General features: G+C 64.0%; 1 protein-coding gene across 1 annotated transcript in view; it reads left to right on the top strand.

The window, feature by feature from the left end:
* Positions 1-18,753, top strand: part of ASPG (asparaginase) — a 36,564-nt gene extending 17,811 nt beyond the window's left edge. Inside the window, exons 4-16 of the mRNA XM_011982883.1 lie at positions 1,810-1,935; positions 3,778-3,861; positions 4,708-4,834; positions 9,613-9,725; positions 10,347-10,529; positions 10,665-10,778; positions 11,369-11,491; positions 12,828-12,923; positions 13,211-13,374; positions 15,265-15,351; positions 17,540-17,639; positions 17,943-18,023; positions 18,568-18,753. Coding sequence (XP_011838273.1) covers positions 1,810-1,935; positions 3,778-3,861; positions 4,708-4,834; positions 9,613-9,725; positions 10,347-10,529; positions 10,665-10,778; positions 11,369-11,491; positions 12,828-12,923; positions 13,211-13,374; positions 15,265-15,351; positions 17,540-17,639; positions 17,943-18,023; positions 18,568-18,588 — 1,419 coding nt within the window. The 3' untranslated portion in view covers positions 18,589-18,753. The remainder of the gene's footprint in view (positions 1-1,809; positions 1,936-3,777; positions 3,862-4,707; positions 4,835-9,612; positions 9,726-10,346; positions 10,530-10,664; positions 10,779-11,368; positions 11,492-12,827; positions 12,924-13,210; positions 13,375-15,264; positions 15,352-17,539; positions 17,640-17,942; positions 18,024-18,567) is intronic.
* Positions 18,754-22,826: the final 4,073 nt, after the last annotated feature.

The following is a 22,826-nucleotide window of genomic DNA, read 5'->3' on the forward strand; positions in this document are numbered from 1 at the left end:
CTGTGGAGTGTGGGCGGGACTGTGGAGTGTGGACAGGGCTGTGGAGTGTGGGCGGGACTGTGGAGTGTGGGCGGGACTGTGGAGTGTGGGCAGGGCTGTGGAGAGTGGGTGGGGCTGTGGAGTGTTGGGGGCTGTGGGTGTGGGCGGGGCTGTGTTGTGTGGGCAGGGCTGTGTTTCATGGGTGGAGCTGTGTTGTGGGTGGGGCTGTAGAGTGAGAGTGGGGCTTTTGTGTGGGTGGGGCTATGCGTGTGGGCAGGGCTCTGGGTATGGGCGGGGCTGGTGGATGGGCAGTGGCCCACACAAACACTCTGGGACAGGTGAGGAGCTGCAGGGTCTGGGGTGGAGTCCGCCTGCCCAGCCTGGGGCCTGGGAGCATCTGGGTATGGCAGCTTCAGGAAAGGGCAGGGTCCACATGTCAGAGCTGGGGGCAAGACTCTGAGGCCCCCTCCCTCATGCAAACTAGGGGTGGACGTAGAGGGCCAAGTCGACTTCCCAGGCGAGGACACAGTGGGAACAGCTATCTTAGCCTGTCTCAATTAGTATCTGGGGCATGGTGTGTGATGCTACCTCGAGGGCCGACACGCTCCTTGTGCCTGGCTGGTGACCGGCTCACTGCCCTCTGTCCGTCCCCTCCCCAGTTGGGGTCTTAGTGGATTTAGGACCACAGCACTTCTTGCAGATTCTTGTGGTTTACAGCGACCTGTGTGCTCACCCTGCAGGCAGAACCACCCCCCACCTCATCAGCTTTTCTTCTCCATTCTCCCCCACCACAGCACGCTCCCATGTTACCTGAGCTGCCTCCCCTGGCGGGGGCCTCCTGCCCTCTCCAGTCCCAATTCTCACCTGCTTCGTTTACAAACCCCCTGCTCCCCTGAGTGGGAACACCTAGGCTTCCCTTTCCCAGCAGCGGGGTGGGGGGCAGCACCACCCAGGACAGGCTCCTCCATCTGTGGCCGGCAGCCCTCACCGGACAAGGCCTGACTGCTGTTTGAGGCCCACGAAGGTGCCCTGTGGTCCTTACTGCAGGGACCAGCCCTGGACAGCCTCACAAAGGCCTTCTCAGCTCAGGGGCCCAGCCTGCCGTCTTGCCGCGAGTGGCCAGCAGAGGGCGCCCTTCCCCTCCTTGGCCTCCGCTCCTCTGCAGTTCCCCGGGCCTACAGGGCTTGGTGTTTCAATAGCCCACCAGGCAGGCCCAGGCTTAGTGTGGGACCCTGGGCTCTTGGAACGGTGCCCTGGCAGCCACAGCCTGGACCTGCCACCCTCCAGGGGGTGGTGGCCAGGAGACGTCCCTGCCTGGCCAGCTTCACTGCTGCCCTTCAGTGTCCTGCCCCCCGGGCCCAGGTCCAGATCCAGGCAACCTCCATGGTCACCTGCTGGCTCCCGGCCATGGCTGTGTCTTGACCCTGCAGGCGTCCTTGTGCCCACCATTGTGTTCTTGCCTGATCCGCCGTCTGGGCTTTGAGGCTCATGCACCACCACAGCCCCCTGCTGCCATGTGAGGCACTCTCCCACCCTCCAGGAATGTGCAGAGGCCCCTCGGAGGGACTCATTCTCGAGTGCTCTGAGGGGAGCCTCAGCGCGCGGTGGGTGCACCTGAGTGGCATGGAAGCCTCGGGGCAGGGAGAGCATGGGGGTCCCAGGACTCCACGCCAGGTGCTCACCTTCCAGAGAGGGACTTCCAGGCCAGGGCCCCATGGGCGCCTCCCCCGAGTTCTCCCCTCTGCATCTGGACCCTTTCCCCCTGCTGCACCCTCCCCCACGCCTGCTCCCCGAGGGGCTGGCCTGCCTGAGTGTGCGCCCCTCCTGCAGAGGCACTACAAGCAGTACCACGGCTTTGTGGTCATCCACGGCACTGACACCATGGCCTTTGCTGCCTCGATGCTGTCCTTCATGCTGGAGAACCTGCAGAAGACCGTCATCCTCACTGGGGCCCAGGTAACCTCAGGGGCCCAGGGCTCCTAGGAATCGGGGCTTCCTGAGGCCACAAGTCAAGTCTGTGCTGCCGGCGGCCGCTGCAGGATCGTGGGCTTCCTGCTCAGCCCGGCAGCTCCTGAGCTGGCTGCTGCAGGGCCCGTGCTGGGCCTCACGAGTGCTCAGGTCCTGCCAGGGTGCCAGCCCACTTGCCCCATGGAGGGGGTCATCTCCTGCTGGTGGCCCCGGGAGCTGTGAGGCCCTGGAGCCCCCAGAGCCATGCCCACCTCGGCCCTGGGGGTGCCAGGCATCCCTTCCTCTCCTCCCGATGCTTGCTCGCGGCCGCTGCCCACCTCTCCGTCTGGCGCAGCAGGATGGCTACACACAGAGCAGTGCCGGGAGGCCCCCACCGCGTCCCTGCCTTTGTCCCTGTCTTTGCTCCACCCACTGTGGTTCCAGGCAATGCCATCCTGGGGGCCCTGGCACACGATTTTCCTGCTTCTCTGAACCTAACTCAGCACAAATCCCATAAGCCAAGGCCAGTGGATTGTTCTGGAAAACTGGATTTGAGGGGAGGTGGCAGGGGAGGTCGGCTAGAGGCTGACTAGGGGTCCCTGTTGCCTGCGGGTGGCAGTGGGCACCTGAGCCCCTTGGGATCCTTTCCCATGGCTGAGGCTAAGGTCTTGTGTGGGAACCCGGTACCTATGTCCCTTTGAGCTTGGTGGCAGCTCCAGGAAACTCCATGGAGGCTCTCTTAGGAGGTCTGCGGGGAGCAGTCCAGGGAGGCGGCTCAGCCATCCCGCTCTGCTTACCTGGAGCCATCTCCCTTGTCCCTCCAGGGTCTCCCTGGGGCCCACTGCACACCCGTTAGGGGGGAGCAGCACCTCCTGTCCCAGAGCTCGAGAAGGAGGGACAGGACTCCGGCTGGTTTTCCTCTTCCCAGATACTCCCGAGCCCTGGGGCAGCAGAGCGTCCCATGGGCCTCTCCAGGGGAATCAAGGGCACAGTTACGAGCGCTGCGGGCCCCAGGAATGTTCACATGCGTGTTCTCCTCTCCCTGATGTTGGCCTTTGTCGGGGCATCCTTATCCCTGTTATACCCATGGGGAAACAGGCTTATAGGCCAAGGAGTCACCCACAGCCACGCACCACATGAGGGCTGAGCCAGGGAGGACCCAGGACCCAGGACCTAGGACTGCCACCCCCTGCCAGGGCTCTCTCCCTCCAGAGGCCCTGCACTGACCACTGCCTGGCCGCCTCCTCCTGAAGACCCTGGCCTCTGCACGGCCATCTGCGCCCTCCTGGGACACGCTACTCAGTCAACCATAGGGCACGGTCGCCCATGCTAGACACAGGCAGCTGCGGGAGGAGCTGTACTGTGCCTGGCATCGCGAGGCAGTTCCTTTCTGTCACAGCCCACCCACCCCTCACCCCCACCACGCTCCTTCCAGCCCACAGTTCTGCTGCGGTAGCGAGGGAGCTGGGCAGGGCAGCTGGGGTGGGAGGCCTGGGATGTGTTCTCCAGTATGGGGACTGGCTGGCCTCTGCTGCCAGCACTCGGCTCTTGGACCTGTAAAGGGAGCTGGTGGGTGGGTTGAGGTCCTGGGTACAGGCTGGCATCGTCCACAGGGGCAGCTGTTGTTGGCGGCCTTGGAGATGGGCTTACTGCCCAGCCCCTCTGAGCACCCCGTTCCCCCAAGACACCCATCTCCAGGCTGCCTGCTGCAGTCCAAGCCTGCCGGTCCTCTCTCCCACACCCCACCTGGGGCTCCTGGGCTGGGCCTGGAGGTTTCCCTGGAGTGATGAGCTGGGCATCCCAGGCTTCTGGGCTTCCCAGGCTTCAGCTCCTCCGTGGCCTCTCCCCCAGGTGTCCATCCATGCCCTGTGGAGCGACGGCCGTGAGAACCTGCTGGGGGCGCTGCTCATGGCCGGCCAGTATGTGATCCCAGAGGTACCTGCCTGGCACGCATGGAGGCGGGGCAGGTGGGGCGGGGGCGGGAGCCCGAGAGCAGCCGGGAAACAAAGTCCCCTAGGCCCCTCCCCAGACGCCACTGCCAATGGCTGGGTGCACTGTCTTCTAGATCTTACGTTGTGGATATTTACATTAGAGATCTGTATGTACGTTTTACGTTAGAGATATATATGTAAGCTTCTATAAGACCTCCTACGATGGATATTCACATTAGAGATATGTATACAAGTTTCTATAAAAATAGGTTGCAGCCAGCATGGCTTTGAAGGGTGTCCCTTGCCCTCCTCCATGTCTTTCCCTGTCATGTGGTATCCCAGGAAGATGTGTGCAAAGATCCTCCAGCCTCGGGGCAGGGGCTTTCCCTTAGGCTCTTACGCAGCTTGACTAGAGCTCCGACACCGGCTCCTGAGGGCCTCAGGGACTCCCATTCACCGTGGGCAGGGGGTCTCCAGCATCAGCTGTGCTCGCTGCACCTTTGGATGAGTTCCCAGGGCGCTCTAAGAAACAGGGATGGGGGCAGTGGGCAGGTGGGAAGGGAAGGAAGTACGGTGCCCTCCTGCCACCCAGCCACCTGCACACCCCAGGCGCTGGGGTCCCCAGGCCTCTGCAGGCTCCGGTTAGCCTGGGGGTAGGTGGCAGGGCAGGAAAGGGCCTGAGCGGAGCGATACCTGCTCCCAGGAAGGTCTCTGCCTGTGGTGGGTGGGGTTACAGTCCCGCCTCCCCCTGGGCCTGGGCACCCCATTGATGGCAGGGAGGAAGCTGGAGGGCAGAGGGGTCAGGGACAGGGTGGCCGCTGCTCTGAGCTCTGTCGCTTCCTTCCCGCAGGTCTGCCTCTTCTTCCAGAATCAGCTGTTTCGGGGCAACCGGACGACCAAGGTGGACGCTCGGAGGTTCGCGGCCTTCTGCTCCCCGAACCTGCCGCCTCTGGCCACTGTGGGTGCTGACGTCACAGGTAAGCCCCACAAGAGCAGGGCCAGGTGCCTGCCCAGTGCTGGTGCTGGCCAAGGGGTGGCTGCAGGGAGCTCGTGGCTGGGACTCGGCAGAATTTGAGAGCACCGTGCCTGGTTCTGAGTTGCCCTGGCTTATTTCTGGCCTGGGCTGTGGAGAAGCCAGGGCTGCGTGGACAGGCCTGCTGCGTGGCCACAGAGGTGGGGGCCTCCACAGCTCCCTGTAGGCTCAGAGGCGGGAGACCTGGAAGAGAGGTTTGGGGCATCTGGCCCTCGTGTGACCTGCCCAACCCCTGGCCCCAGGCCTAGAAGGTCCTCAATGACCACCTGGCTCTGCCGCACCTCTGTGTGCCATAGCCTTGTCCCTGGGAGTTTCAGGGACTCTTTCTGTCCTCCGGTTCCGGCGGGCAGCCCAGCCATCCTTGCGGGGCTGACTCCAGCCGGTCCTGTGTCCTGAGGCTTCCTCCCGGGGGGCCCAGCCCGCCCCCTGGCCCTGGCTGTAGGAGCAGCCTTGGGGCTTGTTCTCAGAGACCGTTGCCCTGCCAGACCTCACCTGAGACGCAGGGCCACTCCGATGGCCTGCCCGGAAGTCACTCCCTGGCCTACAGTGTCTCCGTCTGGGATGTGCGGCTCCTGAGGGAGCCCCTGCCTCCTGGACTCTACCCGGCCCCTGCCCGCTCCAGGTCCATGACTGGCATGGCCAGTCCTTCTGACCCCACCCCAGCACCCCTCCCTGAGGCGGCAGGAGCGTCCCCTCCCTCCTGCGGGACGCATCCTGCCTACCCTGGCCCCCTGCTGTCTCGTGGCAGCCCCAAACCTGCCCTGTGTCTCATCCTGACTGACTGAGGTGCGGTCCAGCCTGGGGGAGGCTCCAGGGCTTGGCAGCACTGGCCTTCCTTTGGGTGCATTTGACGCCTCGCCTGGGGCTGGGTGGGGCTGCCTGCCTAGAACTGAAGCAGCTGTTCCCGTCTTTGGGGGGGTGGGCTGGAGGTGCCCCCTCTCCCACGCTGGGCTTCTATCCAGGCCTGGGTCATGGCGGGCTGATGGCTCAAGCCCACAAGGTCACTGGACGCCTGAGGAGGCACTTCCTAGGGAATCTCCCGGTGCAGCAGAGGCTCCCCGCTCCCCGCTCCCCCCTCCCTACTCCCCGCTCCCGCTCCCCGCTCCCCGCTCCCCACTCCCTGCTCCCCATTTTAAGGAGGAGCAGACCCTCCTGGAGAAAGGGTTGGACTGTGGGTTGCTGGGGCACCACTTCCCTCCCGGAAGATTTCCTGGACACAGGCAAGGACCCTGGGGAGCTCCAGGGCCTGGCATGAGGGGGCCCTGGGAAGGGTCTGGCGGGGCAGGGGCCTTCCTGGAGCACCCACCGGAAGCCGGAGACAGGAGGGGCTCTGGGCACGTCTGGCCGCGGGGCGTCTGCAGAAACGGGTGGAGGCAGGTGATTCCGAAAGCCCCGGCATCTTTGGAGCTCAAGACAAGGCGTGCGTGTGGGAGTCCGGGCTCGGTGGCGGCCTTGCTTGTTGCCCCAGGGCCCCTCAGCAGGACAGAACAGAGGAAACTGCCTGATTCTACAGGTGAGAAACGGAGGCAGAGAGCGCCAGGCTCCCACAGGGAGGCACCGACTCAAGCCTGCGCTGTCTCCTGTCCTGGGCTCACACCCTGAGCTCCAAAGATGCCGGGGCTTTCGGAATCACCTGCCTCCACCCGTTTCTGCAGACGCCCCGCAGCCAGACGTGCGCAGAGCCCCTCCTGTCTCCGGCTTCCGGTGGGTGCTCCAGGAAGGCCCCTGCCCCGCCAGACCCTTCCCAGGGCCCCCTCATGCCGGGCCTTGGAGCTCCCCAGGGTCCTTGCCTGTGTCCCTGTTCCAGCAGGGGGACTGCTGCTCCCTCGAGCACCTTCTAGGGAGGGTGATGCCCAGAACACATCAGTGTGTCTGACATGTGTGCAGCACACCGGGTCTCGGGCCTGGGCAGGGTCCACTTGCTCACCAAGGGCCAGAGCAGCCCGAAAGGCTTCTTGGAGGAGGTAGCTTGTGAGCTGGTGCTGGTGGGGTACTGGCTTGCTTGCCCATGCTGGATGCTGGCACTCGGCCCCTCCAGCCCAGGGAGAAGGAGCAGCAAGAGGTGTGGGCGGTACCCTGCAGGCCCGGCTCCCCCGTGGGGCCTGATTCACACCTTATCTGGGGCTCAGGAGTGGAGCTTCTGCCCCGGCAGGGCGCAGAGGACCGTGCTCCGGATTCCAGGGACTCTGCCAGCACAGGGTGCTAAGCCTGGGCAGGCCACGAGGCTCAAGACACACCGGCCTCAGGCCCAGGGCCGCAGAGCAGCTCCTGGGCGTAGCTCTAAGGCTGGTCTGGACGAGAGGCTGTCCCGGTCCCAGCCCCCCACCCCTGAGTGTTTCCCACATGCATGTGGGTGTGGGAACCTGATGCCAGGCTGCCGGGCCGGTTCTGGCAGCCGGTGTTGAGAAACCTCAGGCCTTGCCCAGGGCGTGGCGGCTGGGGCCCCTGGGGAGGGGCATGGGTTGGCAATGTGCACCCTCACCCTCTCTGAACCAGCTGGGGGTAGCAATGCCAGCCTGGGCCGGGATGCCAGCTACCAGCACCCTGTGGAGGGCTTGTCCTGGGCTTTTTACCTACTGTTTGGGAAGTGAGGGGCTGGGCTGGGCTGCGAGTCATGGGCGGGCTTGGTGCTCCTGTCCACAGTCGGCTCGGCACCAAGGAGTGGGGGGTGCACGGGAGGCTGGAGGAGGCCCTGCTGGCCCTGTCCTGTCCGTGTGTCTGAGGATACCACACTGTCACCCCCAGGCAAATCCTGCACCCTTACCCTTCTGTGCTGAACCCTGGCCCTGGCCCACTCTGCTGGGGCCCTTAGAGCAGAGGAGGGTGGAGCAGGGGACATGGCTGTGGGGTCAGGCCAGGCCTGTCACGCACCAGCCGTGGGTCCTTTCGTTGGGTCATTCCAACGCAGAGCCCCAGAGCCCTTCCCTGTGCACGGGGAGAAGCCACCTCCCTCCCAGACATGTCCCAGCCACCCCAGCTGTGCCACATCCAGCCTTGAGGCTGTAGACTACACCGTTCGGCTCCTGTGCTAAGCTCTGGTATCTGTAAAACAGGGCCATAGTCCCTCCTGGGGGGTGAGGGGCTGAGCCAGCAGGCCTCACCTGGCGCTCCTCTCTGCTGCTGGGTGCGGGCTCATCATTCCCCTGGCCTCCAGCAGGCCTGGACAGGAAGGACTGGGGTCCCAGGGGTGGCCTCCACAGACCCTCAGGAGGCGACGGTCAGTGCAGGGTGGGCGTGGTTATTACTGTGTAATAACCCCCTCTGCAGCCATAACTCTCTGCTGGTGGCAGCGGTGCCCCCTCCTTCCCTGTGCTGGTGCCTTATCTGCTTGTCCAGCTGAGACACACACTGTCAGTTAAAGGGCATCTCACGCTGCCATCGTGTGGGCCTGACTGATGCTGTGGGCACTGGTGGGGGTGGAAGACTCACTGCTGGGTCCCTGCTCCCCCCTTTCTCATCCCCAGCACCCCACATCTCCCCTCTTCAGCTCCACCATGCCAGGGAAGTCCTTTTTATCGCATGCAAGCTGCTCTGGTGGAAGTGGCCAGAGACACGTGGGTGACATCTCCCTGAGGGCAGGAGGAAGAGCCATGTGTGGGGGTCCTCCTGCCCAGGTTCCTGTCCCAGCACTGTGCCGGGCTCTCCAGGCGCCCAGGCCTTTCCCCGCCTCTGGGCCTCGGTTTCTCTGGGCTGGGCTCTCCGGCCTCCAGGGTGTTTACTGCCCTGGGCAGGCTCTGACATCGCACAGTGCGGTGGGAGTCCCCAGTATCCAGCCCTGCTCTGCTGGAGGCTGCCGTGAGTGTGGAGAGGGGCCGAGGGAATGGATCCCATCCTCGGCGCTGGCCTCTGAGGGTTTGGGGGCCGGGCTTGCGGCGTCAGCCTCCCACCCCCACCCACAGTGGAGCGAGAAGGTCGGAAGAACCCTGGGGGCTCGAGTGCTTCCAGAGAGGCGGCCTTCAGCTCGAGGACAGGCATGCCCTCTGGGGAGCCCGTCTGCATGGATGGGTTCAAGGGGCACTGACCCCAAATATCCATCCCTCTCCACTTCACCTGGAGCCTGCACCTCCACCATCACCCACCCTGGGTGTGGGGAGGGGGTGATGGGTGCACATTAGGATTTTGGGGTGAACTGGATGGAGGCCTTCTCTCCCCAGAGGTGAGGGATCCGAAAGTCCATTTGTTCACTCATTCAACCACTGAGCCGGTGGGCAGTGTGCACAGTGGGTGCCCAGCAAGGGGCAGAGGAGGCTGGCTGGTTCGACAATGCTGCCCCACGCCTGTGACCCAGCGCAGCGACTGCTGGTGGCTCCCCAGCTGGGCACACCTGCCCTCCTCGTCTCTGCGCCCGCCTGACGCCCCCATGCAGCCTGCAAGGCACAGCCGGGCCTCCATCTCTGCGGGACCCTCCTGCCCCCTTGCCTGGCCAGCGGAGATTTCCTGGGCTGTCACCCTTGAGACTGTGTTGCCCATCGGTCTCTCGCTGGCTGAGTGCCTCCTCCCGCAGCCCCGTGCATGCTGCGGAGCCAGGCACAGGCCGGATTGTGCCACAGCCTGGGAGGATTTGCCTGTGGGAGAGGAGGCAGGGCAAGGGGACTGAGGTGCGAAGGCTCAGGGCTCTGAAAACAAGGGAGGAAGCGGCCTGTGCAGAGGGCCAGGCGCTGGGCTGGGGTCTCGGCTGGCGGGAGATCTGAAGGTGCCACACAGGCCCTTCCCTGTCGTCAGTCAACAGGGAGCTGGTGCGGAAGGTTGGCGGGAAGGCGGGGCTGGTGGTGCACAGCAGCATGGAGCAGGATGTGGGCCTGCTACGCCTCTACCCTGGGATCCCCGCCGCCCTGGTAGGGACCGCCCCGGCCATCCTGCCCCTGCAGCCCCGAGCCCCAGCCCTCTGCAGCTCCCATGGCGCCCAGGCTCCCTGGGGCCCTCACCAGCCAGTGTAGACCCCACATGGACTTGAGATGTCTGCAGTGTGGCCACACCGGCCCCAGGCCCTGTCCCCGTCCTTGGTGATGGTGCTTTCCAGCCTCTTGGGGAGTGGGCAGGGTTGGGGCGCGGCTCACAGCCAGAACGGGGTGCTCCATGCTTTCCTAGAGGCAGCGTCCCCCCCAGATTCCAGCTGGCTCGGAGCCGCCCCTGCTGTGCTGGACAAGGGCGTTTGCGCTGGGGCCTCTGATGGCTCCTCTCCCACCTCTCCGAAGTGTTTCCACGGTGTTCTGCCACACAAGGCCTTCGTCCCTACACACAGGGCGACCCTTTGGGAGAATGTGGGGGGAGCAGCCCCCTGCAGGTGCCAGCAGCCATGCACACCTGCCAGGAGCCCCGCTGTCCTGGGAGCAGGGCAGGCACCAGCTGCCCCTGGCTTGGGGTCCCTCTCCTTGGGAGGACACGGGGCAAGCCTCAGTGGTGCTGAGAGCAGAGACCCTCACCATCCAGCCCTCCCTCCCACCACCGCCCCACAGGTTCGGGCCTTCTTGCAGCCTCCCCTGAAGGGCATGGTCATGGAGACCTTCGGTTCGGGGAACGGACCCACCAAGCCCGACCTGCTGCAGGAGCTGCAGATGGCGACCAAACGCGGCCTGGTCATCGTCAACTGTACCCACTGCCTCCAGGGGACTGTGACCACAGACTATGCAGCTGGCATGGTAGTGCCAGGAGATCAGGGTCTAGCGGGGAAGGGGACAGCCTGAGGGCCTGGCAGAGGTGGGCTCTGACCCACCCCTCACGGGCTGGGGGCCGTGGTGAGTCACCCTTCCTGCCCACATGTCCCTTCCTCACAGGCCATGGAGGGAGCCGGCGTCATCTCAGGCTTCGACATGACGTCGGAGGCCGCGCTGGCCAAGCTATCGTATGTGCTGGGCCAGCCAGGGCTGAGCCTGGATGACAGGAAGGAGGTGCGGGCGCTCTGGGGCTGTGGGCGACCCTCGGTGTGCACAAGCCTCTCAGCTGGCTCCCAGGGCATGCCTGGGGCGGTGCCGGAAGAGCCTGGGGGCCGGCCCAGGGTGTGTCCTGTTTGGGAAGGGGAGGGATGTGGCTCCCCATAGTGGTGAGGGGCAGCTCTGGGCCCAGGCTCCCCACAGCCCTCACCGGACCCCCAGCCCAGGCTCCGCTTGTCCTTGTGCCGTCTCAGCCTGCATGGAGACCTGAAGTTCCCCTAACTGTCGCCAGGAAATCCTCTCCTGCTTCCCACTTTTCCTGGAGGGTAGGGTTCAGACCCAGCTGGCCCCAGACCCTTGGGCTGCCAGCCCCTGGGGCTGGGCAGAGACCTCTGGGGCCCCTGGAGACCCCGAGCTGGTAAGGCCAGGGAGTGGGGCTAGCCTTGCGAGGGGACCTGGCCCACTCTGGCCCGAGGGATGAAGCACACACGGCCGAGGCTCAGGCCGAGGGCAACCTCTGCCTGTGTCTGGGTAGCCGAACCTCCAGGCTGTTCTGGGCTGTCCATCCAGCCCTTGCAGAGCCACTTCGCCTCTGTTCTCTCCCCCAGCTGCTGACCAAGGACCTTCGTGGGGAGATGACACCACCCTCGGTGGAAGAGTGCCAGCCCTCACTGCAGGGCAACATGCTGGGCCGTGGGGTCTCCTGGCTCCTCAGTCTGAGTGGCAGCCAGGTAATGGCGTGGCACACGAGCCTGAGTGGCAGCTGGGGGCTGTGCATCCTCTTGATCACCCTGGGATGCACCAGGCAGGCACGAGCCGCTGTAGCCATCACTCCAGCCCAAACAGTTAGGCACACCCCGGTTCTGGGGCCCAGGAGGAGGGTTTGGGGTCTGCAGCAAGGAGGGTTTGCAGGGTCCCTGGGGCAGGATGCAGGAAGGGCCAGGTGGTGGGCACACAGCAGGGAGGCTGGGGGACAGGGCTCGGCAGGCCACTGCCTTCTGACTGGCAGCGCTGCCTTAGTGCAGGGCTGCCTTGGGAGCTGCCTGTCCGGAAGACGGGTGGGTGAGTGGGGGCGGTGCTTGCTCTGGGCTCTCCCAGGCTCTGAGCACCAGGGATTCCAGGCCCCCACCTGAACCTGGAGGTGAGGACCAGCCCTTGAGCACGTCCCCTGCACAACTGGGGTGCCTAGACCTAGGAAGGAGGGCTTTTGAGGCCTGGGGTCTGCAGGGGAATGGGGCCTCCCTGGACCCCGCAACATGCCCCCTTGGCTGTTGGACCAAGCATCCAGGCCTGACATGGGGCCTGGCAGGCCAGATGGCCTTGTTCCCCACTGCCTGGGCTCCTGCCCTGGTCTCAGTGCCTCAGTTTCCCCCCTATAGGGATGGACCTGTCTTGTGAGCCATGTGCTACAACTGCTACTTGCTGGGGCGGGTGATGCACAGATGGAAAGGACTGGCGTGCATGGCCTGTTATTAGGGCAGCTGCATGGGGCTTGAATGCTCTAGGGAGACAGGCCAGAGGCAGCAGCCTTGTCACCAGGCCATGTTGTGCCCACTGGGTATGGTGGCACCTGTGAGGCCTCTGCCAGGACCCCGGCCTTTTGGCGTCTTGGTGAGCTCCCGGATGCCAGGTGCTGGGGGCAGGTGGCTCTTCTGGGAAGGTGCAGCCGTGGGAACAGGGCCTTCCTCCCAGGGGAGGGGTCTGGCTCCCCTTCCCACACTCCTCACGAGGGTGACTTATGATTCTGTCCCGACAGTGGTGGGAGCAGATGGGGGTGTCTTGGAGGGTGGGTAGCAGGCCCTGGCCACACACCTGTTGGGGACAGAGCTGGATGGTGGTCTCGTGGCCTGGCCTTGGCTCCAGGGGCAGGGGGCCTGGGTGGGGTGGGGTATTGAGGCTCCACCGCAGGCCTTCCGACTTGGCAGCTCAGGTTCCTTCTCACCCATGCCCTGGGATCTGTGGGCCCTTGTGTGGGGTCTGGCAGGGGTCACACAGCACCAGGGACTGCCAGTTCCACCAGATGCCAGAGGGAGGCATGGGTCCCAGGGTGCCGCCTTCCCCACCCAGGAGGCAGATGCCCTGCGGAATGCCCTGATGCCCAGCCTGGCCTGTGCTGCCGCCCACGCCGGCAACCTGGAGGTGCTGCAGGTGCTTGTGGAGCTGGTGAGCCTCCCCGACCCTGGGGGCCTGGCCCCAGCCACACCTGGCCCGGGGGCTCTGAACCCTCTAGGCAGGATGGCCTTTCATCCACCCACTGACCACACTAAGCCCTTGTCGGCCAGGCTGGGCAGCAGGACTGTCCTGCCAGCTTGTGGGGTCTCACTGCAGTTTTGAGGGTGGGCGCAGGGGCTGTGCTGGGCCCCACCCTCAGAGGGACCCCACCCTCCCCATGGCCTACCTGGCCCTGCCCGGCCCTCCCTCAGGGGTTGCGTGTCCTTGTGTCACCTCAGGGCAGTGACCTGGGCCTGGTGGACTTTAACGGCCAAACCCCACTGCACGCGGCCGCCCGGGGAGGCCACGCAGAGGCAGTCACCATGCTGCTGCAGGGAGGTGTGGACGTGAACACCCGGGACACGGACGGCTTCAGCCCGCTGCTGCTGGCCGTGCGGGGCAGGTAGTGGGGCCTGGGGTGCACAGAGCTGCCTTGGGCAGGTGGGTGCAGAGGCTGTGGGCTCCTGTGCTCAAACAGCCTCCCGGGGCTGGGCTGGGAAAGGAGGAGGGCACCTGCTTCCTAAAGGCGGCCCCCCTAGCCTGGTGCCCAGTGAGACCCCAGCCCAGAGATCCTAGAAAACAAAAACGTTATGGACAAAGCCGGGAGGACCCGGTGCTCCCGAGTCATCTCTGTACACCTGTGGGTATGGGGGGCTGGGGTGGAGTTGGGGCAGAAGGTCCTGGCCCAGCAGCCAGACGCGGTCAATAAAAAGCAGGCTACTCGGCTGCAGATCTGGGGCTGCAACAGGCAACTCGGGTCCTGGAGGACAGGCCCAGCCCATGCATTTGGGGGTCCCCTGCCCCACCCACAAGCCCTGGCTGGTGTCTCTTCCCAAAGCCCCAAGCAGCAGCAGAGGCAGAGTGTGTGCCTCTACCCCTGCGTAGGGGGCAGGGCCAGCACTGGCGGGATCTGTGTCCCGTCTCCCCTTCCTACTCTTTATTGCCCCTGGACGCCCAGCAGCCCCGGGTCTGGGAAGGCCGAGGACACGTCTGCTGGTGCCACTGCCCAGACGCACGTGGCTGCTCAGAGATCCCAGGGTTCCTGGGGATTCCTCCCTGCGGGTGGGAGGACTTGGCCTGCAGGACCCTGGGTTCTGTTTGGGGAGGGAGTGCTCAGGAGTCCCATGGAGAGAAGGCCAGGGTGTCTGAGCCTGGGGTCATATGACCCTGCCGTGTTCAACTGTGGCTCTCCCTCCCCAGCGGTGAGCCCTGGGCTGGGGTGTGGCGCCCTGTATGAAGTCAGTGACTGGGGTAGAAGGTTCTTTCCAGGCTTCTGTGAGCATTGACAGGGTACTCAAAAGAACAGGAGAGAACAGGGTGGTGGACAGGAGGGGGAGGGGCTGTGAGGGTCCCCCCAAACAGGGCTGGGGTGATCTGGACTGGAGATTCTAGACTGGGAGTCCTTGGGCGTGGGTGGGTGGCACAGAGATGAGCTCACACAGGCCCACCCCCTCGTCCCTTCCTGACTCACAGGACCAGGCTCACAGCGACCCCCCAACTGGTCTCCCGGCCTCACTCTACCGCCAGGCTCCCCGAGGCTGCCTGCCTGGCCCTGCTGTGCCCTAGCGGGGTGCGAGGAGGCCACCGCCTCATACCTATTTCCAGGCTCCCTAAATGGGGTGATGGGGGGGGGATTTGTGGTGCTTTGCAGGGGTGGGGGCATGGCCAGTGATTGCGGCACAATCGTTAGGTCACCCCATGCAATGGGCTGTGTGACCTCGGGCCTTTGTGCCTCTGCTCCAAGGCCTTGCTAGAGCCCCAACAGACTCCACTGTCCGGGTGCCCCGCCCCCACTGCACCCCAAGGGCAGTCAGCCGGATTGATTCAGTGTCTGCTGGGCCTGGCTGAGGAGGTCACCACGGGGTGTGATCAGCGTTTGGGTGTGCAGTGGGGCCGGTCAGCTCATGTAAGGCTGTCCTCTGGAATGGGCTGTCCCCTTGGGATGGGTGGGGGAGACTGCCCTGGGAGGAGCTATTTCGCCAGCACCAACCAATGCCCTCCCCTGGGGGCTGGGTGCGGGGCTGCCGCAGAGTTGACCCCTACCCCTTGCAGACCTGAGCTGCCCTAAGAAGGTGTTCTGGACAAATGGAGGTGGTGGGACCCCGAGATGATGTCGCATGGGCCTAGGCAGAGGATGGGGGGATGGGCCCTCATCTGAGGCTAGGGCTGTGGGGTCCTGGGCAGGTAGGTCCCTGTCCCTGTGCGCAGGACATGAGCCCTGCTGGCTCCTGAGTGAGGTGCAGCGGAGCTGGGCTGGCCAGGGCAGAAGGTCAGCATACTCATTCTCACACAGGCATTCAGGTGTGATTGGGTTGCTGCGGGAAGCTGGGGCCTCCCTGTCCACCCAGGAGCTGGAGGAGGCAGGGACGGAGCTGTGCAGGTGAGCGCAGCTAGAGCACCTGCTGTTCCAGGCATGTGGGGGACACAGCTTGGGGAAGGAAAGCTAGACCTGCTGGGAGGGACAAGTGAGTCAGGGTGTGGGGGCTTCAGAGGCAAGGCCCGCTGACCTCAGTGTGCACCAGCCTGACTGACGGGAAGAGTTGTCTGCCTGGAACCATGTCATGGGGCAGGGGAAGGAGTTGTTATCAGCTGAGCGAACAGTCCAGCAAGGGTGTCCGTGTGTGCACATGTGTGCATGCGTGCGTGCATGTGTGTGCATGCATGAGTGTGTGTGCGTGCATGCATGTGTGTGTTTGTGCATGCGTGCATGAGTGTGGTGGGCTTGAGGAGGGGTATGGGAGTTGGTGGTTGGCTGTGAGAGGGGCTGGGATGTAGGCTGGGGGGTGGCTGGGGCTGCATTTGGGGAGGCTGGGGCAGGTGGGGCACAGGGGAGCTGAAGCCCCTGGCAGGTGACAGGTCTCGTGAGCCCTGTTCTCCCCAGCATGGTTCCCGTCCTACGATAAACTGACCTAGGCCCTGCCCCCACCTGCTGGCCACATGGCACCAGTGGCCAATGTGCCTTCTGATCTCATGCTGCCCGAGTGACCACCGAGGCAGGCTCAGGCCTTCTGACATCGTGTTATTGTTGGGGAGACTGAGGTGCAGGAAGGCCTTCAGTGAGGGTGTTGGTTGTGGGTGGAGTTAGGCCAGGGCTGCAGGGATCCTACTGTGTCCACCGCAGCCAGAATCGCTGCCCCCCACCCCAAGCCTTGTGCCTGGTGACTTGGCGCTGCCTCCTGTGCCCAGCCTGGGCCGCCTGAGGCCAGGATGGCTCTGAGGGACCCAGAAGGGAGAATCGGAGGCAGGAGACCTGGGCCAGGTACAGGTGGTTGCTGGAGTGGGGGTGCTGTGAGTGGTGGGGTCTGTGTCCCTGTAAGTCCAGAGTCCCAGGCTCGGGGAGTGGGTGATGGCGGGGGCTTGGCTCACTGGCTGGGGGGGAGTGGGTGCAGGCGCCTGCCCAGCAGGAGGAGGACTAGCAGCTCTGGCTCCTCCTCTGGGACTGGCCCACAACCCCTGGTCTTGCTTTTGAAGGGACTTCTGGGGTGACTTGGTCCAGATTTGCACTCCACGCGGGCCTTGTTGGCTCCACTGACAGATGGGGAAACTGAGGCAGTAGTTAGGTCCTATGGGAGCTGGAACCAGAATCCTGGTCCGGGACTCTGCTTGGAAGTGGGCCTGGCCCGCCCGAGCTGCTGGCTGGACTCGAGCCCCTCAGCCAGGCCTTCCCTGGGGCCAGTGTGTGTGTGGGGAGGGGCCAGTGAGGCCACCTAGCAGAATCGCCCCAGAGATTACCCAGTGCCACTGCAGGGCTGCTGCTGTTTCCTGGGTAGGAGCAGAGTCCCTAAGGGCCCTCCGCAAGAGGGGGCAGCCCCTCCCTCACCAGGCCACTACCCCCAGCCCCTGCACACCAGGGGTGGGGCCTTCCCTGCCGGGTCCCTACCTGGCCTGCGCCTGGCCTCCCCAGGAAGGGGGTGAGTTCTTCCCAGGAGGGTGGCAGGGTGAAGAGGAGCTGGCAAGGTCCTGGCAGGTGCCTGCTCCAGGGCAGGTGGGCCCAGACCCCTGTCCCAGCCAGGACCACCCCCCATGCAGTCTGCCAGGGTCCAGGGCCAACCATTATCCTGGGGTGCCTCCTGTGTCCCCCTCTCTGAACCACTGGGCTGCCTCAAACTTTTCCCTCCACCTTTGTGGACCCCGCCCCGGGAAGAGCGGTGTTGTGAAACACGAAACCGGCATGGGCTGCTCAGCAGGTGGGCGTGCGTATGTGTGCGCAAAGGCGCATGTGCTCCTGTGTGTGCATATATGCTCGTGTGTGAGTGTGCCTGTGTGGGTGTGTGCTTGTGTGCTCCTGTGTGTGTGCATGTATGCTGGTGTGTATGCTGCTGTGCGTGCATGTGTGTTCATGTATGTTTGTGCATGTGCACCCATGACTGGAGTCGTAGTCCCACCTACTGGGTGAAACCAGACTCCAGGCTGCCCGATGGCCCCCAGCGACTCCTGCCGCAGGACCAGGTCGCTGCTGGGTCAGCTGTTTGGGGCTGGCTTTGTAAGAGAGTCCAGGGCACCTAGGGGACAGGCAGGTGGGCAGATGGACAGGTGCCCAACAACTCCTCCTCTGTCCCCATCCCCAGGCTGGCATACAGGGCTGACCTTGAAGGCCTGCAGGTGTGGTGGCAGGCAGGGGCTGACCTGGGGCAGCCGGGCTATGATGGGCACAGCGCCCTGCACGTCGTGAGTGCCCCCACCCCCTGCACCCTCTCCAAAGGCTGCCACCTCCAGGAAGGACACCTGGACAATTCACCAGCTCCCTGCTCTGCCCCTCTCCGAAATCCCCAGCCCTCCCCATGCAGGACCCACACAGACTGGGTCCCCTTCCCGGGGGCGCTGAGCGGTGGGGGTGACGAGAGTGAAGAAGCTGCTGGGACCCTGTGTGTGTGGGCTGGGGGAGGGGGAGGGCGTCCTGGGGATGGGGGTCCTCGGCCAGGCTGCTGGTCAGTGGCCCCAAGGCAGCCCCTCCCCACTGCTTCCCCATAGGCGGAGGCAGCCGGGAACCTGGCAGTGGTGGCCTTTCTACAGAACCTGGAGGGTGCAGTCGGTGCCCAGGTCCCATGCCCAGTAAGTCCCTAGGCGGGGCTGACACCCCCAAATGAGCTTCTAGTGCAGGGCTGGATCCCCGGGCTCCTGGATTCCAGGGCTGGATCGGGGGGCATAACCAAGGGGGGCAGAACCAGAGGAGGCTGAGATGGATCCCAGCTAGTTTAGGGTCTTCAGAGCCCCTCCTGGGGATGTCCGGGGTGGAACACAGTTTAGAGGTGAGGGGAAGGAGAAAGGAGCAGTCAGGGAGGGCTTCCTGAAGGAACTGACCAGACTTGAGCACTGACGGCTCAGCCAGGGCGCAGCATCCCCTTACCCACCCCTGCCCCTGCGCCCTGCCCCACTGGGACCCCCTAGACCGGGTGTTACTGCTTGTCTCCCAGGTCAGTTCCCAGCTGACACCCCCATTCCCACTCCGTTGCTTGGCCCTCCCATAGTCTCAAGCTGGGTTTGCTCAGGCTCTTGGGCTGTGCCGCACAGACTGGGTGCCCGGGCTTGTCTCTCTGCCCTGCCTTCACACACTACCTGGGTCTCCACATGTTCTCAGGAGCCCTCATGTTTTCAGGAAGTGCTGCCTGGTGTCTAACCTGAAGCCGTCCTGCTGCAGTGTAAGCCATTGCTGCCTCCCGTGGCCTGCTGGAGGGGTCTCAGGCATGACCCCACTGCTGGGGCTGCTTCCCAGCCTGCTCTCATGCAAAGCCTGAAGGCCTTTGTTGGGCATAACGACAATAAAGTCTCTGGTATCGCCTCACCAGGTCTATACAGCCTGGCCCGCGTGGGCCTGTCTGGGTCCGGGACTGTGGATGTGTGTGGGGAGTCAGGCTCAGGCTCTGTGGGGGTGATTGGGGGCACTTGGCCCATCCTTCCCGGGGTAGCTGTGTGAGCTGGGCGGGGCGGGGCGCCCGGAGATGACTCGGCCAGGCGGTCCTTTCCCAGCTGCCCCTCCTCCTTCCTGCCACCCTGCCTTTGCCCAGACTGGTCCCTCCTCCAGACACCCTCTGCCCATCTCCTCACCTCCTGCGCCTTCGTTCTGGAGCTTGAAGTCACCTCCTCCAGGCAGCCCTCCAACCCCTGGATGAGCACGCTGCTCCCGCTTAACTCTTTAGTCCTCACAGTCCCGTCCCAGTTGCTGTTTGGTTTTCCGTCACCCCGGCATCACTGCACCCGGCCCCCCTCTCAGGCCAGGGTCACACCAGGGCTCCATGGGGCTGCAGAAGGCCATGAATGTCCAGGGGGCTTCACACTCTGGTGGTGAGCCCCTCGGGACCCTTCCAGACTCTGCACTGCCTGACGCTCCTGACTCAGCCTCCACCGTGAGCCAGGCCACCCTGCACAGGCTGACCTGTGCCAGCCTGGTTGCACAGCCTGGGCAGGTGGGCGGGTGGGGTGGGCCCTGCTGCTGCCCGGTCGGGGTGGTGCTCTAAGGTCAGGGGTGACCTCGTGATTTCAGCTGGGGCTGAAATCAGGGGTGTGGACCCCTGGCCCCCACCATGTGTGCATGCACTGGCCTGGAATGGCCAGGGACTCCCCGCTGCTGCCCCCAGCCCCTGACCCCTTTTTGCTGGGTGTGAGGAGCGTGGGAGCTGCCTCTTTCCAGGCCTCTCTACCTGCCCAGGTGACGGTTCCTGTCGGTCCCTCTGGCTGGCCCCTGGACTGGAGGTCCAGGAGGGCAAAAGTGTGACCCCAGAGCTGGCCCTTGGCACCTGGGCATACCCTGGGCTCCTCAGCATGGTTCCTGAGCCCAGCTGGCACTGCCGCCGGCATCCTTGCTGTCCTCTCCCCGACACAGGTGTGCCTGGGCCTTGCACAACAAGGTGAGGCTGTGCAAACGGCTGGGGAAGCCTTTGCTCCTCACCCTGGTGAGGCCCATGAGGGGCTGCTGGTGGAGGGAGGGTGGCACCAGGCCTGAGAACCAGGAGCCTCTGCTGTCCCCGGATGACCAGGACCCTTGGAGGGCCTTGAGGGAGGTGGTGGGGCATCTGAACAAATGCCTGGTGCAGGTGAGAAGGGGTGGAACGACCTCCAGCATGCCCGGGCTGAGCCCACCTGGTCTCCCCGGTGGCGCCTGCACACAGCAGTGTCCACCCGCTTCACTCGCTCCCAAGTGACTGGGCAGAGCCTGTTGCTCATGCCACCCCACTCAGCACTGCTCCAGGCCCTCGGAGCCCTAGGTTGTGAAAGCTGCAGGTGGCTCACGTTAGCCCACATGGCAGCACCTCCCAGAGCAGGTGCCAACCTGCCAGTGTAGACACACCCACTGACGCCTGGGGTGAGTGTCCTGTAGTGTAGAAACACCCACTCATCCTGCTTGTCCCACAGAGAGCTCCTGTCAAGCTGGCCTTTCTCCAACTGGGCCACTGATGGAGTTCGGCAGAGATGGCTTGGGGGCCACAGGGGCTGGGGAGGGGCTGGGCAGATGGGGAGAGCTCCTCACAAGGCTGGGCAGCCAGACCCCCATTTTCAGTCGCCTCCAAATCCTCGTGGGATATAGGGCCCTACCACAGGGAGCCCCGGGACTGGGCCAGTGTCTCAGGAGGCTGGGAAGAGTCACAGGCTCGAGTCTGGGAGCTCCCTTGGGGGTTGCTTTGTGCCTCTTGGGGAGAGGCCAGAGGGGCCCTGGGTAAGGGGACTCCTCTAGAATCACCCAGAAGTGGCAGGGGGTGCAGAGCCACTGCTTAGGTCTCCCTGGGCGCTGCGCTGGCCAGTGACCTGGCTCCAATGCCTCTGGCTCTCTGGTGTGCAGTGGGAACAGCTGCGACAGACAGGCTTGGAGCGTTCGTGTCCTGCCCCATGTTGGTGTGTTTCGTCCCCACTGTGCCTCTAGGAGGGCACCGGGTCCCCGTCTATCCCACTTCACGGTTGAGGAAGCTAAGCCACAGAGTGGCCCCGTCCTGCGCCCAGGGCTCTGCGTTGGCACAGGGCAGAGCCGGGCTGTGAATCAGGGCCCCCTTGTCTCTCGCTGTGGCACGAGGCCATGGGAGATGCAGGAATGAGGCACAGCTGGGACCCGCCTCCCCACAGCGGGGTGGCGTTGCTCACACCTGGTAATTTCACTCTGGGGGAGGCCTTGGTTCCTACAGCCCATCTCGAATCACCTGGATCCCAGGTCTATCTCTGGGAAACATCTCTCCACCATGACTACGGTCTTTTTTACCAGCATTTTCTATCCTAAAATCAGACTCCTCAGCTGAGGGCCCTCCAGGGCCACCCTTCCCCAGCTGGAGGTAACCAGAGTTCTCATGTATGCTAGGAAGTTCCCCTTCTGGTCACACCTCAGTATTTCCTGCTGCTGGTGGGAACTGCAGGTGCTTGTACTTGTCACCTTCTCCCTGTCCTCTCTCATCAGTTCCTTTGGATGTTGGACACAGGAGCCACGTTTGCTGGGTGAGGAGAGCCCACCCAGGTGGCTGTGTGTCGGGAGGAGTCTGCCCAGGACTGGGCTGGACCAGGGCTTAGAATTAAGGAGAGGTGGCCAGGCTTGGTGGCTCACGCCTCCTATTCCGGCACTTTGGGAGGCCGAGAAGGGTGGATAGCTTGAGCCTAGGAGTTTGAGAATAGCCAACGTGGCAAAACCTGTCTCTAAAAAATAAATAAAAACATTAGCCAGGTGTGGTGGTTTCTGTCTGTGGTCCCAGCTACTTGGGAGGCTGAGGCAGGAGAATCACTTGAACTGGGGAGACGGAGGTTGCAGTGAGCCAAGATTGCACCACTGCACTCCAGTCTGGGCGACAGAGCAAGACTCCGTCTCAAAAAAAAAAAAAAAAAAAAAAGAAGAGAGGTGGGTTCTTCTCAGCCATGCAGTTGTGCTGCAGGAGGAGCTCCCAAGCTCCTGCTCTTGATCTCAGGCCCGGTATGTCCACTTCTATCCCCTCCCCCATGCCACAGCCCCTCAGACTCCACACACAGGCACTGAGACCCACAGACCCAGCGATGGCAAGGCCTGCCATCCCTTCTCTACCACCAAGAGCTGTGCAATCCTCAGAAGTCACTGTCCCTCCCTGAGCCTCAGTTTCCCCAACTGCAAAATGAAAATAAAACCTTTCTGATTCCCTTTCCAGGGTGGCTGCGGTAGTTGAGCCACACACAGCACATGTGGAAATGTTCAGGGAGCCCTCAGATCTGGTGGTTGTGTTCCGGTCTGGGGCCAACCTTGGTTCCTGAGCACTTGGCTCCTGGCTGGCTGGGCAGGCGGTGGGATGGCGTGTCACCGCCCTGCACTGGAATGAATGGTCACCACCCTGCTGCCCAACCCCATACAGACACACCAATGGCTCCAGACTTGGGGCAAGCGCTGAAGAGGGTCACCTCCTCCCCTGCTCTGTATTTCCTAGAGCCCGAGCCCTCCCCTCAGCTGCCATGTTCTGCTGAAACACAGTCCCTGGGAGGCGCCACTGGTCAGGCCCGGACACCTCCAGGTGACTAAGTGGGCAGGGCCGGCAGGGCCAGCTGCGCCAGGGCGTTCGGGGCTGGGCTGTGAGTGGGGAGAGCGAGGCGCGGGCTCTTGCAGCGTGAGGGGGCAGGGCGTCCCTCCCCCCGCGTGGGAAATGAGGAGGCAGGTACGGGGCTACTTCTGTGGGCTGCGGGGTGGGGGTTCAGGGTCTGAGAAGCAGAAACCTGCTGGGCGGTTTCAGGGTTCAGGGTCTGAGAAGCAGAAACCTCCCTCCCTCCAGTTTCACTTTCTCTTTACCCCTCCCTTTCCCCCTCCCACGAAGTTCCCTTTGAAGTGAGACGGGCCGGGGTGGGTGTGTCCAGCCCAGCCCCCACACTCACTGGAGGGCGAGCACGGCCCTGGGCTCCTGTCGGGCGCTGGTCCTCACCTGCTCG

Source organism: Mandrillus leucophaeus, unplaced genomic scaffold, assembly GCF_000951045.1.
Source record: "Mandrillus leucophaeus isolate KB7577 unplaced genomic scaffold, Mleu.le_1.0 Scaffold244, whole genome shotgun sequence".
In the NCBI taxonomy this organism is placed as follows: Eukaryota; Metazoa; Chordata; class Mammalia; order Primates; family Cercopithecidae; genus Mandrillus; species Mandrillus leucophaeus.